Genomic DNA, 15,735 nt, shown 5'->3' with positions numbered 1-15,735 from the left:
ATGTCCAATGCATTATTATTTTAAACATCTATTTGGTAAAATCATCTAGAAGCGTTAATATAGCCACTGCATGAACATACGCCCTGTTCGCGGCTTATAAGCCGTACTTTTTCAGCCAACGAACAGTATTCCATCAGCTGTGAATTAAAACACATGTAGGAGTGATAGAGTAACCAAACGATAGATTTAATTCTTATTGCCTGCTATCATTCAACTCTTCAATGAACATTTGATGTTGCTAAAGCCGAGAGATTTAACAGGTACATCAGCTGGAAGGTAGCATACGCCTAGATTTGTTAACTGAAACAAAACTTGACACTCCCAACACTAGCAGACTACAGCACGAAGTAGCCACAGTTACCTTCCCTCGCTCGGGGAAAAGCCGCAAAAGGAAAGCAGGCAGGCAGCAAACTCAAGTAGAAGCAGCAGCAACTCCAGGCTCCATCTCAGGCTGTGCTTCGGCCTTGGCCTTGATTTGGCAGCGTTCAAGGTAGCACTGCAGGATGGCAAGCCTCGCGGTCTCGAAGGCACAGTAGCCGAGCGCGGCAAAGCACGCGCTGTGCAGCACCCGTGGCCCGATGCCACGGGACAGGCCGACGAGCCCCTCCTCGGCGACGACCTCCCTCATGGTGCCGAGCACGGTGCGGCTGCCCTCGGCGCCGACCCTGGTCATGAGGCGCGTCTTGACTACGTCGAGCGGGGTGGTGAGCGCAGCAGAGATTGCTCCCGCGAGGGCGCCGCAGAGGACGCTCTCCCCGGGCGTGAGGCTCTCCCCGGCACGCCGCTTGAGCGTGAACGCCTTGAGGTACTCGAAGGAGGAGTAGCTGAGCACGCCCGCGGGGAGGTTGCGGAGCAAGGGTGGCGGCGTAGCCCGCGTAGAGGCCGAAGAAGCCGTCGGCGCGGAGGATGCCGAGGAGCACCTGCCAGGAGCGGCCCGTGGCGGCACCCGACTGGAGGCGCTGCGTGATGAGCTCCTTGGGCACCATGATGGCGGAGGAGGAGACGTTGCCGCTGGCCCCCGCGAGCGGCGGCACGAGGAAGGGCGGGAGGTGCGGGCGGAGCAGCGACTTGGCGAGCTCGCAGGTGCCGAAGTAGACGGCGGAGGAGGAGGCGGAGCCGAGGATGACGGCGGAGAGGCCGCGGTAGAGGCCGAGGGGACCGTCGGTGCGGAGGATGTCGAGGAAGACCTGCCAGGAGGTGGCCGACGGCGCGGCGGCCGCCTGCACCTGGAGCCGCGTCTTGACGGCGTCGATCGGGAGCAGCGCCGCGTAGGTGAAGGCCCCCGCCGCCGCTCCCGCGCAGGCCCCGATGGCCGCGCGCGCCAGCGGGGTCGGGGTCGGGACGGCTGATGTGGGAGTGGGAGTGGGACTGGGCTTGGGTTTGGGAGTCGGGGTGGGGATGGAGAGGGAGGAGGAGGAGAAGACGGGGCCGGAGGCGGCGGTGCCGGCGGGGGAGTGGAGGAGTAGGGAGGTGAGGTCGGAGATGAGGGACGGGAAGTCGAGGTCCGCCTGGGACTGGGACTGGGATCGGGATCGGGCCATAGCGGGGAGCGCGAGGCGGGGAGTGGAGTTGCGCGGCGGCGGCGGCGGCATGCCGTCGGCTGGGCTCCTGGCGGCGCGGCGGGGATTCGATGCAGTTTTTTTTGGTGGGTCGATGGGTGGGGAAGGGTGGGCGTGGGAGTGTGTGGGGACTGCCGGACTGGCTGGCCAGATTGCACGGCAGGTGGAGGTGGCGCGAGGAGCGGAGACGACGATGCGGCGTGGCTGGTGGCTGGAATGGATGGCGTGCAGAGCAGCCAGCAGCACAGCTGAGCCTGGACTGCAGGAGCATGCTCTCACCGCTCACAACATGCTCGCGAAATCTCAATCACCAAATCCTCGACGTGCATGATAATCAGTAGACACAAGTTTTTTTCTTTCTTCATTCTTTTTTAAGGGATGGGCAGGGCAAGACCTCAATTAAGATAGAAGAGCAAAAATATGTTAAAGTATCGAAGCCTCGGTTTGATTAACGATGGTTGATGCAATCGCTTGGGCGTTTACATTCTTTTACAAAAGAGATTCAACCTATAAGGAACTAGGCGGTTTTTCGTTAGGAAGGGAATATGCGTCCAAATTCAATTCGAGAGATGGCTTAAACCATTTTGAATGGTTGGATACTCACTACCGCTAGGCTCACATTTGTGGGTGTTTACACTGTGCCCCTTGTCTTTTGATGCCTGCATAATCAGTGAACGGTATTTTTCAGCCTGACTTTTCAGCGAAACGAATAAAGCCGGAGTGTCATGAACCAATTTCAGAACCTATTATTCATCTAAACACACAAAAAAAGAACCTATCATTCATCCTCCAAGTTTATTTCGTGAGGAGAGAGAGAAAACATCTTCTGTGAACATTGCTGTTATAATTGCTTTTGCAGGAGTCTGATAGCTGTGCCAAACAGAGTAGTGACGCAGCTCGCTGCCTTTTTAGAAAACAAAAGGAGAGAAAAGGCTTATTCCTAAGGACAAAGCACAAGTTATGTCTTTTCAATATATATCCATAGACTCCTTGTTCAAGTGAACAACATGCAATCTTTCAAAAAAGTGGGCAACCTGCAGTAGCCACAAATGAAATCCCCCATGTAAAACATTAAGGGCCTCTTTGGCACCGGCTTATGTCGGCTTCTGCTTCATCTATTTTTCGCAAATCGAGGCACTGTAGCGTGAAGCCGTTTTGTAAGCCGGAGTTAAAATGAACTAGAAGCCGGGAAAAAGCCAGTTTTTCTGGCTTCACCGGCTTTGGCTTCACCGGTGAAGCCGTTTTGGATGAGCCGTGCCAAAGGAGGCTTAAGTATATCCAATTGCAACTCTCTGGTGCAATTCATACTTCAAGTGTCATACGCTCGCATCCACCATTTAATTTTAAGCTAACTGCGAACATGTATAACATATTTAACACATACTACTGATCAACTTCCATCAGTACCCCCTCCGTACTAAAAAAAAAATTAAGTCATTTTGGACAGCTACAAGGTCTCCAAAGCATAATTTTGGACTCCTTGTTCTTATAAAAATATTTATCAAAATGTTTTATATGTATATTTCTATGAAAGTATTTTTCAAGACAAATCTATTTATATGATTTTCACATTTCAAACTCAACAACTTAAAAGTTACTCATGATTTATATTTCCAATGTTTAAGTCAAATCTTGTCTAAAACGACTTATTTTTTTTTAGTATGGAGGGAATATACAACAAGTGACAGGGTGTTCTAAAAACGACATGGCAGTATTTCTAGGACTGTTAAGGGCTTTTAAACAATTTCTGTATTTGTTTGCTGCTTTCAGTTTTGGCAAATATCCTATGCAACAAGATGAAAAACACTGATACTTTGTTCAATTCTGATCGCTTGTGAGGTTAACACGCAGGATCGGTGCACAACTACTGAGCTGCACAACAGTGTTTGTCAAAGACCAGTGCAATGCAAGGCAAAATTGGCAGCGTTGTTGAAGCTGGAATCATGTTTGAATATGCACCTGTCTGCCAAGAAGCTTTCCAGTACAAATTTGAAGCACTTGATGATACATTCTTGCAAAATACTCGGTACACTTTAAAAAAACATTTTTGCAAAATCATTTGTGTCAGTAATGTAATATATGATTCATCAAACCGCATAGACAATATATGAATATATAGAGAGAGAAATATGCTACAAACAATTAATCATTGACAGCAGACTTAATTTGTCGTCAAAAATTAAAGATTTCTGCATCATCAAATTCTACTGCCAAGGTTTTCTACTCCAGTTAATAACTGATGGGTGAAGTTCCATGGATATGGATATGAATGATGATTGCCACAAAATCAATGGAGTTTGTTTCCATTTCTCTGGAACTGGGAGTGGGAATACATAAGCTATATGGGTGGAGTAAGTATTCAAACAAAAGGAAAGTAGAAAGGGGTTGCTCGTCGTGTCATTGCAGGAAGTAGCCGGAGATGAAGAAGAGGAAGCCGACGAGGAGGCTGCCGTAGATGAGCAGGCCCTTCTGGCCGGAGGTGAGGGAGTTGCCGCCCAGCCCGAACTGCTGGTTCTGCGCGAACCCGGCGATCTCGACGCTCTTGCTCTCGAAGAAGGACTGCGCGGCGCCGCAGGTGGGGCACCGCCAGTCGTCGGGCAGCTGCGCGAAGGGGAGGCCCGGCGGCACCGGGTACGACGAGTCCCCCGCCGCCTGGTCGTAGCGGTACCCGCAGGAGCGGCACTCGTGGATCCCCGTGTTAAGCACCGCGAACTTCTCCTCGAACCGCCGAGGGTCCAGCTTTGGCCCGCCGTCGTCGTCCTCGGCCTCCTCCTGTAAAGCGGCGGCGGGCTGGGGGCTCTCTGTCTCTGTGGTCGTCGCCGTCGGCGTCTCAAGCGGCTTGTCGTCCTTGGACACGTCGACGGAGTGGCGCGCGAAGTGGCTGCTGGCGACGGGCCTATGGTGGAGGATGTGGAGGTGTAGGCAGCAGGAGGACGGCGGCGGCGGCGGCGGTGTTCTTGGGTGCTTGGACACCATGCCCATGCAGGGGTGGACGAGCCTGGCTGCTGTACAGGCTAACGCCATCGTCAACCTCCCTCTCTCTCGACTCCTCCTGGATGACAATGCTAATGCCTGTTCGCGTTTCTTCCAGGATCGCTAGGGAAGAAATTAAAGGAGCTGCTGGCCTAGGGAAGGAGAGGGAAGCAGGAATCCATGGAGGGGATATGCGCGCGGCGCTCCTCCTCCTCCGATGCTGCTGCCGCGGAGGGGTCTTGCAGAGACACAGATGGAGGCAGGCCACGGGGAAGCGGATAAGGTATGTGTGCACCAGACGCGCACCCGTCACCAAAACTGGACCTCTGCTGAGGCTTTGCGAAGAGTTCGAAGGGGTTTTTTTTTTTCCGTCCCAAAATAATTATTTTTTTAGGATTTTTATTTGGACAGATTAGCTCAAACCACATGTGTATTCAAGGTGATCCACACTTCACTAATAAAGGAATATAAGCCATTAACTGAAAGTAATGCATAGAGGCATGGCCCCAGCCTAGTGTTTATAAGAGTTATAAAACATCAAATTTTTTGACAATTTTTTAATCCTGATTCCTAAAACATTAAGTTCAAGTTGAGAGGGAGAGAGTATATCTCTGTTGTGTCGCTTTTTCATTGACACCGGCCATCCGAAAAAAAAAAACCCCCTTGCCTGCGAGAGTCGCCATCAGAACTCTGCATGGGCATGGGCATGGGCATTTACACATGTACACATGTAATTGGCGGCCAAAATGTGGCGCAAGACATTTTTGGAGACAAAAAAAAAAGCCACTTCTTTACAGCTGCATTGGCTACAGCCAAGGCTTTCATCAAAGGGTAGAAAAGGGGTGGGCTGGCCCCTCAACAGTCAACACACTGCTGTCCCACCCTCTGCCGGCCCACCACCCCCTATTCCATGTTTCGGTGTTCCACAACTCTGTCTTTATGTACATGACATCGGAACAGGGCAGCCTAACGAGCCCTTGGATGGATGACTTGACTCAATTTCACAACAACAGTAACAAGAATTATCGACATTACACGGGCAAAAACAATTCCTCGGTGCCTTGCCACCCTGACTTTGGCTTTGGCGCTCCCACTTCAAGTTTTCTGATGCCCACTGCCAGGCAGTGAGTAGGAAGGAGGGGGTCATCGAGCTGACCGGATCGATGATGCCGACGAGACTCGTTCAGAGCTCCTTACATTGTACTTCTCGTAGACCTTGTCACGATTCTCGTTCCACCAGCTCTCTGCCTGATGCTCCCCAAAACGCCTTCGACTGCACAGAAAATTTGGGACAGGAGACAGTGACACTGGTAAGTGGTAACTCGGAACAGCAGGCAATGACACTAGTAAAATTAGATGCTTCTGAGTGCTAACAGCTGAACACAAAAGCAAACCAGTTCATGGTTCTGGCAAGATCCTTTCATGGTTCATGTCAAGATTCAGTTACAGCCGGGTCAATTGATTATTTAAAATTTATTGCACAAAGCATTGAGCACAAATGATGAAAGAATGTTATGTTGTGTTCTACAATATGCTGATATGGTCTATGCCAAAGGTAACCTGCAGCTCTACGTTGCAGCTATTATGGAATGTCAGGATCAGCAAATGATTTGCAACACCCTATTTTTACTATTTTATTCACTATTAACGTTTAACGTTTTTAACTATAAATGAAACACAAACAGGGGAGAAACCCCATTGGCAATTGACAGCACCTAATGAAGGTGACAGAAGAAACCTTACCTGAAGCGTACGCGCTTTAGATCTCGGGTCCCATCACGAAGAGTTGTCAGTGTTATGTATACACCCGGTTCATACTGCTCAATCCACTCAGCCTGAACTTGGTTGCTGGGCAAAGATACTGCACTCCGAGATTTGTAACCATCCTCACCATTGAAAAGCGACCTAGCATCCTTGCTGCTACTATCATCTGCTCTACTGCTTGCACTGAGCATCTCATCACTACTGCTATGTCCCCTTCGATTAGGATTTTCAGCGTCAGGAGGACCTGAAACCCTATGGGTGTGAGCACTCACTTCGCTGTTTTCACTAATACTTCCTGGTGATTTATGCTGATTTGATATTCCATTTGGGTGCAATGATCGTCCGATGTTCAGGCTTGGCGTGCTTACGGCACTGATAGACTCGTTCCGTGGCTGATGAATACCATTCATGCCAGTGTAAATAGAAGCATACATCTCAATGCCATTTGGAACGTGCGTTTGTTTTGCTTCACTGCCATCATAGGCTCCCTGATCTGGAGGTAGTCTTTCAGCCATATCCTTGAGCTAAACAAGCAACAGCAAAAGATGCATGCAACAATCATCAGAGAAAGCAATCTCAGTCGAACAAGCAAAGAAAGGTGGCACTTTGCCAAGATAAAGTAAGCTCAAATCAATAATTTAATATTTTGATAGGCTAGGTACCAAATATGTAAGTTTTTTTTTGGATAGAAGTCAGCAATTTTTTAAATCTTATGACCATATGGGTATTACTAGAGTATAATATGGGTAAAGGGTATATATAAACTATATAGTTATACCAAAAAGGTGGTTATATATGTACTACATTATTTTGAATTTGTATAATTTGATGACACAAAGCCATTGCTGTTCTTGAAATAGAAAACATATACCTTATGTACAACAAACCATGGCCATAAGACCATAAGCATGAAGAAAATGTCTTGGCAATCTTAATAGCCAATTATTTTAAATAATTGGATATTTGCAATGAATACCACAGGAACAGTATAGATTTGTGGGTAACTAGAAAGGCATTAAAACTCTTAGCCAATCAATATTACCTGTGCTGTTAGGGACTTTATGACTTCCTTAGCAGCTTTAGACTTTGCAGATTCCTCTGAAACCATTGTCATGGCTTCTTGTACTTTTTTTGCTGATTTCTGCAACTCAAGTTCTTGAAGCTCGCAGCGGTGCCTCAGATTATCAACCTAAAGAGGTCCACAGATTTCACTGTTTGTCCACATAATAACACAAAGCTGCAAACTTGTATATAAATCAAAGTCAATACCTGTGCACGGAGTCTTTCAACCTCTTGACTTAACCTCTCGTTAGTTTTTGCAAGACTATCAGCAGCAGTTTTAGCAATTGAAAGACCATGAGTTGTTGGAACTGGTGTGGTTGAGCGTGGTGGACTAGGCTTGCGAGAGAAAGGGGAAACAGCCCTAGATGAGTTCAATGATCGAACTGATGTGCGAACTGCTCTTGGAACTGACTTGTTCAGATCAATTCCACCAGATAAAGCGATATCTTTTAGCTGAAGAAGTGAACTCATTTGGGGAGTCCGAAGGAATGACAGTGCATCAGTTTTCTTCCCTTGTTTTGCTGCCTTGCTGTCCAAACTTCTAATCATATCCAAATTGCTGGCCACAATTGCTCTAGCTAATTTAGCATCATTGTTGCTTTCACCAGAGTGGCGAGGCACAACCTCTTTCTTCTTATTAACTGCACTTGAGTATGCTGCACTGTTCAATTTCATAAAACATGAATCGCAAACACGGTATGGTTTTGCAGGATTAGGAGCCAATGCTGCTCTCAGGACCTTATGTGAGGTGCAAGCATTACAATGGACAAGACCACAATTATGGCAATTATGCCTCTTCCTGGTGAACCCAAATGGTTGCCGGCATGAGGCACATTGCGACTGCTCAGCTCCAGAAACCCATTTATGTTGGCATATAGCTGAAGTGAAGTTTGAACCACAAGCTATGTGCCTAACAGCCCTGTCTCTCAATGCTTCAACCAGTGTAGGTATTTTCCTATCCTCTATGTCTCCATGACCCAGTCTTCCATTGGCCCCCTTTCCCCATGTAAAAACCTCACTCTTATTTGTTAAGACTGCAACATGGTAGGAACCACATGCAACTTGGACAACATGTTCACCCATGATATCTTCAACTAAGCATGGAAGTTTACCGTCTGAACGAGGATTCCCAAGCTGACCGTAGACAGTATTACCCATGCTCAGAACCTGTCCAGATGTTGTCAGTCCTACAGTAAGACTATGACCACATGCTATCCTGCAGAAATCATAATCAATAAGTGAAGCCACACACGTAGGCTTAAGTCTTGGTTCCTTGTCACCATGACCAAGCCGATGTTTGTCGCCATCTCCCCATGTGAAGAGCTTCCCAGAAGACATACTTGAACTGGATTGGGTGACTATAACTTCTACAACAGCTGCAGTGTGCCATACACCACAAGCCACAGCGATTGTTTTCAACCCCGATAAAGACTCTACCTCCTTTGGACACGAAAAACTTTCACGGTTTCCATGTCCTAAAACTCCGAATGTACCATCGCCAAACGTAAATAGCTGCCCTCTCGATGTAACCAAGGCTGTATGCCAGGTCCCACAAGAAACATAAGCAACTTGATGACCCTCCAGTGCTCCTGAAATTCTTTTAGGAATCCAGTGGCTTACATCGGTACCATTGCCTAGAAGTCCAATATTATGTGTTCCATCACCCCAGGTGTAAAGCTCACCAGCTGTTGTCACAGCACAGGTGTGGAACTCCCCACAGGCAACAATGTCCACATTACAAATAGCTAACGACTCAACCAGACAAGGGTGAACAGAGTCCTCCCTTGATCCATGGCCAAGACGTCCTCCAGATTCCTCACCCCACGTAAACACTTCCCCATTCTTTGTGACCAAAGCAGCGTGCTTGACCCCACAATCCACATGGTACACATCAAGAACTAGCTTGGACTCCAGGGGCTTAGGCAATAGAAAATCAGCCTTCCCGGTTGACCTGATTACTGTATCAGGACCAACTCTTACAGTGTTGTCACAAATGACTTCACCCCACACGTACACGTCGCCAGAGGAATCATAGTCATCTTGTGCAGAACCATGGCTTGATGTGCTAGGGGCGCTAGAAGTGCTAACTCTGATGGCATCTGAAGAAGCCCCTTTAGTGTGCATATTTGTCGCATCTGATCTCCAAGTAACTATTGGGTTTCAAGACCAGTAGTGATACATAGCAATAAGGGTTGATCAGGTAGTTCACAACCTGCAAGTATTTAACAATAATGAAGTAAAATCCACTGTACAACACTAACTGATTGGTAAAGTATGGAAAATTCATACTAAATAAATTACAGGAAATAAAGGGCATTGAGAAAATTTGGTTTTAGGTACTACGACTGCTGTGAAAACGGTTATAGGAACAAAATACGAGCACTCTACCTATGAAGCTAAGGAGGTCGCTTGATGGTAAAAGAGGGACTTTGCTTCGCATTAAGAAGTAAACACACTCAGCATTATGGGTAAACGGGTGTATAAGGACTAAGGAGACCGGGTCTTAAAAATAAGCTAACAGGTTGGTAGGACCAGAAGTAGCTAGAATTACACACTGCAGGTATTGCACTAAAATAAATCCTCACATGGAGAGTGTTGTGGAGGAAAGAAATAAAATTAGTTGTTTGTCGAAGCACTGAGCATCTAGTAGTTCCTAGTGAACGAGCATGCTGCTACCACTAGTTCAAACAGGCAGGGCATGGCAAGGCGATTGGGCTCGTTTCCGCCGAGCCCCCAAATTGTTGGGGGAAGCGAAACCAAGCTGCCCACCCTCCGCACGCACAGCAAGCGAACCCGTCGATCCCAGGAAGAAAGATTCGAGCTTGATTTGCGTCAGAGCAAAGGGGAGAGGGAAGATCCCGCGGGACATGACCCGGTCCTAGAACAACACAAACCCCATTCCACACGCAAAGGCTAGGGCTTGCTTCATTACCAGGAACCGACGGAAGCGGTGGGTAGTCCGGTGCGGATCTCCGCCCCGCGGCGGCCCAGGAGAGCACAGGGGCGGGCGGGCGAGGCGGCGCGCTTCGCTTCGGCCCGGCGGCTCGTTGGCTCTCGCTCGCCGGCAGGCCGGGAGGGCCGGCGGAGGAAGCAGGCCGGAGAGCGGTGGCGCCTCGGGCCTTCGCCTTTGCCTCTCGCCTGTGGAATCTGAAGCGCGCTGGTGGAGTGAGAGGGGAGCGGAGCGGAGGCGGCGGGGCCGGGGGCTCGAGGGGCTCGGCTGCTGCAGTGGCCGCTTCTCTCGCGAGTCGCGAGTCTTTGCGGCAGCGGCACGAGGGGCGCTTGGTCTTCTTGGTCCTCGGCCTCGCTCAGTCCTCTCCTGCCTGGCCTGCTCTCTTTTTTCTCTCCCTTTTCTGATTATTATTAATAACAAGGGAAAGAAAAACAGTGTACTGTACTTGTTCAACAGCAAGTACTCCTACGGAAGTTGCTTCACATTTTTCTCTAGTGCAATTTAATCAAACCCAAGAATTTCTCATGAACCGGTTCAATTTTACTAAAAAAACATAGAAATACGTAGAGTGTAGGCGTAGGAGACTAATAAGCACTCTAGAAAATCCAATTGGATCATGTCTCTCGAGTGATTATCCATCGCGTGTAGCTGAAATGAAAATTATTGTTTTTTAAGAAAGGCTTGGCTTACCCATGGTCATGATCTGACGGGCTCTTTTTGGCCGGATTTATTTTGGCTATGACTGATTTGCAGACTTTTTGTTGTGAAAAAAAAATATTTCATTACTTAAAAGTATAACTAATTCTGGCCGATTGATTTGACTGAATCCTTGGTGAACGTAGACTGGCAGCAGGTTCAGGTTCAGGACCATCCGACCATCTGCATGCTCTGCCTACATCCTCCATGTTCACACCGGGGGGGGGGTGTTCCACGAGCTGACCTCACTAGCTGACTGGGCATCTCATGTCACAAGATCGAGTTCTTATATAATCCATGTCAGTCAATCGTTCAATCTTCCTTGGAGCAGGATATATAAGGCCTCCTTTGGACTGAGAGGATTTTCATAGGAAAGATGGAGGATTTCATTTCCTACAGGATTGAGACTGTTCATGTCTTTGGATGCAGGATTGGACCATACGAAAACTGAAGGAAAATTTCCTATCCTACTCATTTCAAAGAAAGATCGTAGGAAAGAAACATCTACCTGAACCTCCAATAGTGTTTTTCTCTCATAACAAACCAGCACTAGCTGGGCTTATCAGTCCAGAAATCAACCAGGGAACAGGCCAAATAATTTATCAATCTTTCCAATTCCGACTCTGTTCGGTAGGACTTATTGCTGCGGCGGCTGATTTGTAGGGCTAATTTGCTGTGAGAGAAAAACATTGTTCCATGACTGAAAAAGTAGAGGTGATTCTGGCTTATAAGCTCAAGCGAACAGAGCCTCCTTTCCTGTGCTCGATCCAAACGGTTTATTCCTTAGTTTTCCTATGTTTCTCGATCCTCTATTTTGCGTATGCATTCCTATAAAAATCCGATGTTTTTTCTATTCCTGTGATCTTTCATGCGTTTCAAAGAGGCCCTAAATGGGCTAGCCTACAAACATGTATAAGCCATATACGTGGGTTCACGGGTTAGCTGGTTTGCATTCCTAATTCTCGTTATATTTCATGACGATAAAACTTACTATATATCATAAATATTGTGTGTTTTTCAGTCAAACTTAAATAGAAAAACGAGAATAACATTTTTTTAAGAATAAAAAGAGGTGATTGGACAAGACATGATGATGGCAGTCAGAGTTGTTTTAAGATAAAAGAAGTTTTATTGGTCATAAATAATTATTACATCAAGTTTCGACAATAGTTGTTTTCTATATGTGTGTGTGGATATTCAGTTCAGACCACTCCCTACCGCTCTAGAAGAAATTAAAATGCTTATTTCCTCGGTCCCTAAATAATTATCGTTTTTTTGTTTCCGTACCGTAAATTTGACTAGATTTATAAAAAATACGTGCAACATTTGTATCTCTAAATAAATTTATTATGAAAATAGATTCAACGATCTATCTAATAATATTAATTATATACTATAGATATTAATATTTTTTTATATAAAATTAGTTAAAGTTATTTATCGGAAAGCGACAACGGTTATTTAGGGAGGACGGAGGGAGTAGTAATCTTGAAATTTTCTCGTGACACGAAAAGTATCAGCCTGTGATCCCTAGCTAGCTAGCTAGCTAGGTTACGTACCAAGCGACAATGTGAGCGAGGTTATGAATTATGATGACTGAACCTAAGACGACAAGAGGGGTTCAAAAAGGGGACGGTGGCGCTTTACAGTTACATGAAGCGGCAGCAACAGCGCCTTTTCTTGCGAGGAACTAGTAATGAATTGCATCGTGCCGCGCACATGTCTCCCGTGTACCGACAAAAAGGGGACGGTGGCGCTTTGAAGTAGTGGTGGCTAGTAGCACCTGCATGTGTGCACGCTCGTACCAAATATGCTATCCTTTATTCTAACAACCCGGCACATGTACATGTTTTTCCATTTATTTAAGAGCAAATTTTCTATTTACATCGGAATATGACATGGTTCCTTATTTAACACCGAAAGATAAAATCTTCTCAATATAGCATTGGGTTTATTTTTTTTTTCTTATATAGCACTGCCGTTAGATTTGATCTCTAACACCGTCAACTATGAGGGAAAAAGACCATTTTACCCATGTTTTCATGTGCAGCAACAACACTGTGTTAAGAGTTAAATTTTATTGCACAGATTTTTTTGACAATACCATTTTATTACAAAATTAAATATTTTTTGACAATACAATTCTTTTGGACCATGAATATTTTTTGGTAGTACAATTCTTTTTCACAGATTATTTACGACAATTCTTGATGTACATTGGGTACGGTAAAAATGATTATTATCCACAGAATTGTACAGCCATAAATAATATGCGCAAAAAATGTACTGCCAAAAAATATTCATTGTCCAAAAATGTTGTAATTCAAAAAAAAATGTGCAATAAAATATCATTGTTAACATGTTGATGGTATTATAGATGAAATGGGGGTAAACTGGTCTTTTCTCTTCATAGTTGACGGTGTTAGAGGCCATATCTAACGACAGTGCTATATAGGGAACCAAAAATAAACTCAATGCTATATTAAGAAGATTTTATCTTTTGATGCTAAATCAGGAACTATGTCCAATGCTAAAGAGGGAATTTTCTCTTTATTTAAACGACAGTACATATGTTTTTCTAGATTTTTAGATAGTGCAAAAAGTAACTGGCTTCATTTTTACTACAGAGCTATAGGTAACAAAGTTTTTATTATAACAAAACAAACTCAAGACCCAATAAACAATAAAGAAGGTCGTACAAAGGACGCAAAATGTTTTATTGCCACTATCTCTAAAGTTCGACAAGCCCCTACCATGAACATTTCTTGATCCTCACACCGTTGCAACTGAGCCTAAAAATGAAACAAATGGGTGGCTTTTGGTTTTTGCTATGCACTTAGATTAAGGATGGTAACGGGACGGGTTCGAATCGGGTGTGGTGTCTGGGCACCCAAAACCGAAACCCGAACTTAAAACCGGAATCTGAAACCAAAACCAATTCGGGTGAAAACCCATCCTTGAAACCGTAACCCGCGGATTCCCGAAACCCGACGGATAATCCGAAACCTGAAAAAAGTTTTCACAAGGCCTGCGACCTGCATGCTCGCCTCGAAGGCCGACGCCTCCCGATAGGTAGCGTGCGTCGGCGGGCCGCCTCTGCTGGGCACGCCCGCGCCTTGTGCCCTACGGCGTCGGCTATAGGCAGGCGACAACTCGCAGATGCGGGAGCAGGGCCGAGGAAGCCACTTGCCGCCGAGGGCCGACCGCCGTGAGGGAGCAGCCGAGGCGCCGACTGGGGCACTCCGCATCCGTGACCGAGACTCCGAGAGAGAGGGGGCACGAATGTGGTGCAGCCGTGCGGGGGAAGCGCCGAGTGGGTGCGGCCGCCGTGTGCCCGTGTGGGGAGCCGGGGACGTGTTTTAGTCGCGTGGGCGTGGTGCGTGTCTGACTGTACCTGGTGGGATACGGCGGATGAGGGCTGAGCCGCTGGTGGGATCGAGGAAGAGATGAGGATTTCAGGATTATATACTTAGGGTTGCTAGTTGGGCCTCTATTGGGCTGAATTTTTGAAGCCCCGATGGAGCTCCACGGGTGAAATTAAGATCTGCCCCAAACCCGCGATATTTCGGGTATCCAAATCCGAAAATCCGTGGGCGAAAACCAGGCACCGAAGCCGAAAGCCGTGGATCCGAAACCTGTGGATATCCACCCCGAACCCGATCCGTTGTCATCCTTAACGTAGATGTACACTATGTCAAGATAATAAAAATAATGTATCTAGAAAATCCAAGATGCATGCCTTATAGTTTGAAACAAGGGAGTAGTATTATTGTGAGAGCTACTATGTGCTCATTCTGTTCCAAATTATTAGTTCCTTTGTTTTTTCAAGGTATATAGGTTTTGGTATTTTGCTATTCGTATGAATGTGATATGTCTCGAACAGTTAGAACGACTTATGATTTTTTAACAACAAAATGGCGCTATACACGATTTCACACGGAGGATAATGCTTCTTGGTTTTCTTCTTTGTGAACGCACGTAACATGCAATATTTTTCATTCTCACAACGATGACATAAGACTAGAGAAACAATAATCCAGCGTCGTTTTGAATAGGATGTAGCAGTGGCGCCTTAGAGCATCTCCAAGAGTTTGTTATCTCAACATGGCATCCATATAATTTTGGCAAAACAAGAAAAAATAGCCTCCAACAGTTTGGCAAAACAACTTGGCATCAATATTAACTTGGCAAATCTTCCCTCCGCGCGCGCAAATATACGCACGCGTATACGGCTTGGCATCCGGGGCTCTTCGTTTCTTAGCGGGGCTCTTCGTTCGCTCAGCGGGGCTCTTCGTTCGCTTAGCGGGCCTCTTCGTTTTGTTAACGGGTTTTTTTATTTTACCAAGTTAAAAATGCCAAACTCTTGGAGATAGATTGTTTTTTTATTTGGCATATAATTTTGGGAGTTGGCAAATCATAAGATTTGCCAAGTAAAATTTAACAAACCCTTGGAGATGCTCTTATATATGTCACGGTAAGCTTTAAGAAGATATAAAAAAAAGGAAGACGAAATAAAGTACTAGTATTAGTATTAGTTATCAATCAGTTTACTCTTAGTACCGTACGCACCTTAGTAAAGGGAGAGACTGAAGCTAGAATTCCACTGCACCAGCTTGTGCACGCAATGATTATGCTACGAGCTAACGGAGATTATTGTACTGTTCGTTTGGCTAATAAGCTATGGTTAAAAGTAATGTTGACTAATTTGTTGTGAGAGAAAAATATTATTTA

The 15,735-nt window shown here is 46.1% G+C and overlaps 1 protein-coding gene and 1 pseudogene across 1 annotated transcript; both read right to left on the bottom strand.

Moving 5' to 3' along the window:
- Positions 1-165: 165 nt before the first annotated feature.
- LOC136451144 (PH, RCC1 and FYVE domains-containing protein 1-like) lies at positions 166-10,667 on the bottom strand (annotated as a pseudogene).
- LOC136454089 (uncharacterized) lies at positions 3,802-4,824 on the bottom strand. Its single transcript, XM_066454640.1, has one exon. The coding sequence runs from the start codon at positions 4,581-4,583 to the stop codon at positions 3,957-3,959; it is 627 nt and encodes a 208-aa protein (XP_066310737.1). The 5' UTR covers positions 4,584-4,824; the 3' UTR covers positions 3,802-3,956.
- Positions 10,668-15,735: the final 5,068 nt, after the last annotated feature.

This window comes from Miscanthus floridulus, chromosome 5 (assembly GCF_019320115.1).
Source record: "Miscanthus floridulus cultivar M001 chromosome 5, ASM1932011v1, whole genome shotgun sequence".
Taxonomy (NCBI): Eukaryota; Viridiplantae; Streptophyta; class Magnoliopsida; order Poales; family Poaceae; genus Miscanthus; species Miscanthus floridulus.
This window is presented reverse-complemented; position numbering and strand designations above follow the sequence as displayed.

What these genes read in the sequence shown, in the direction of transcription:
- LOC136454089 (XM_066454640.1), bottom strand. Translation starts at nt 4,583, where the DNA reads ATGGCGTTAGCCTGTACAGCAGCCAGGCTCGTCCACCCCTGCATGGGC.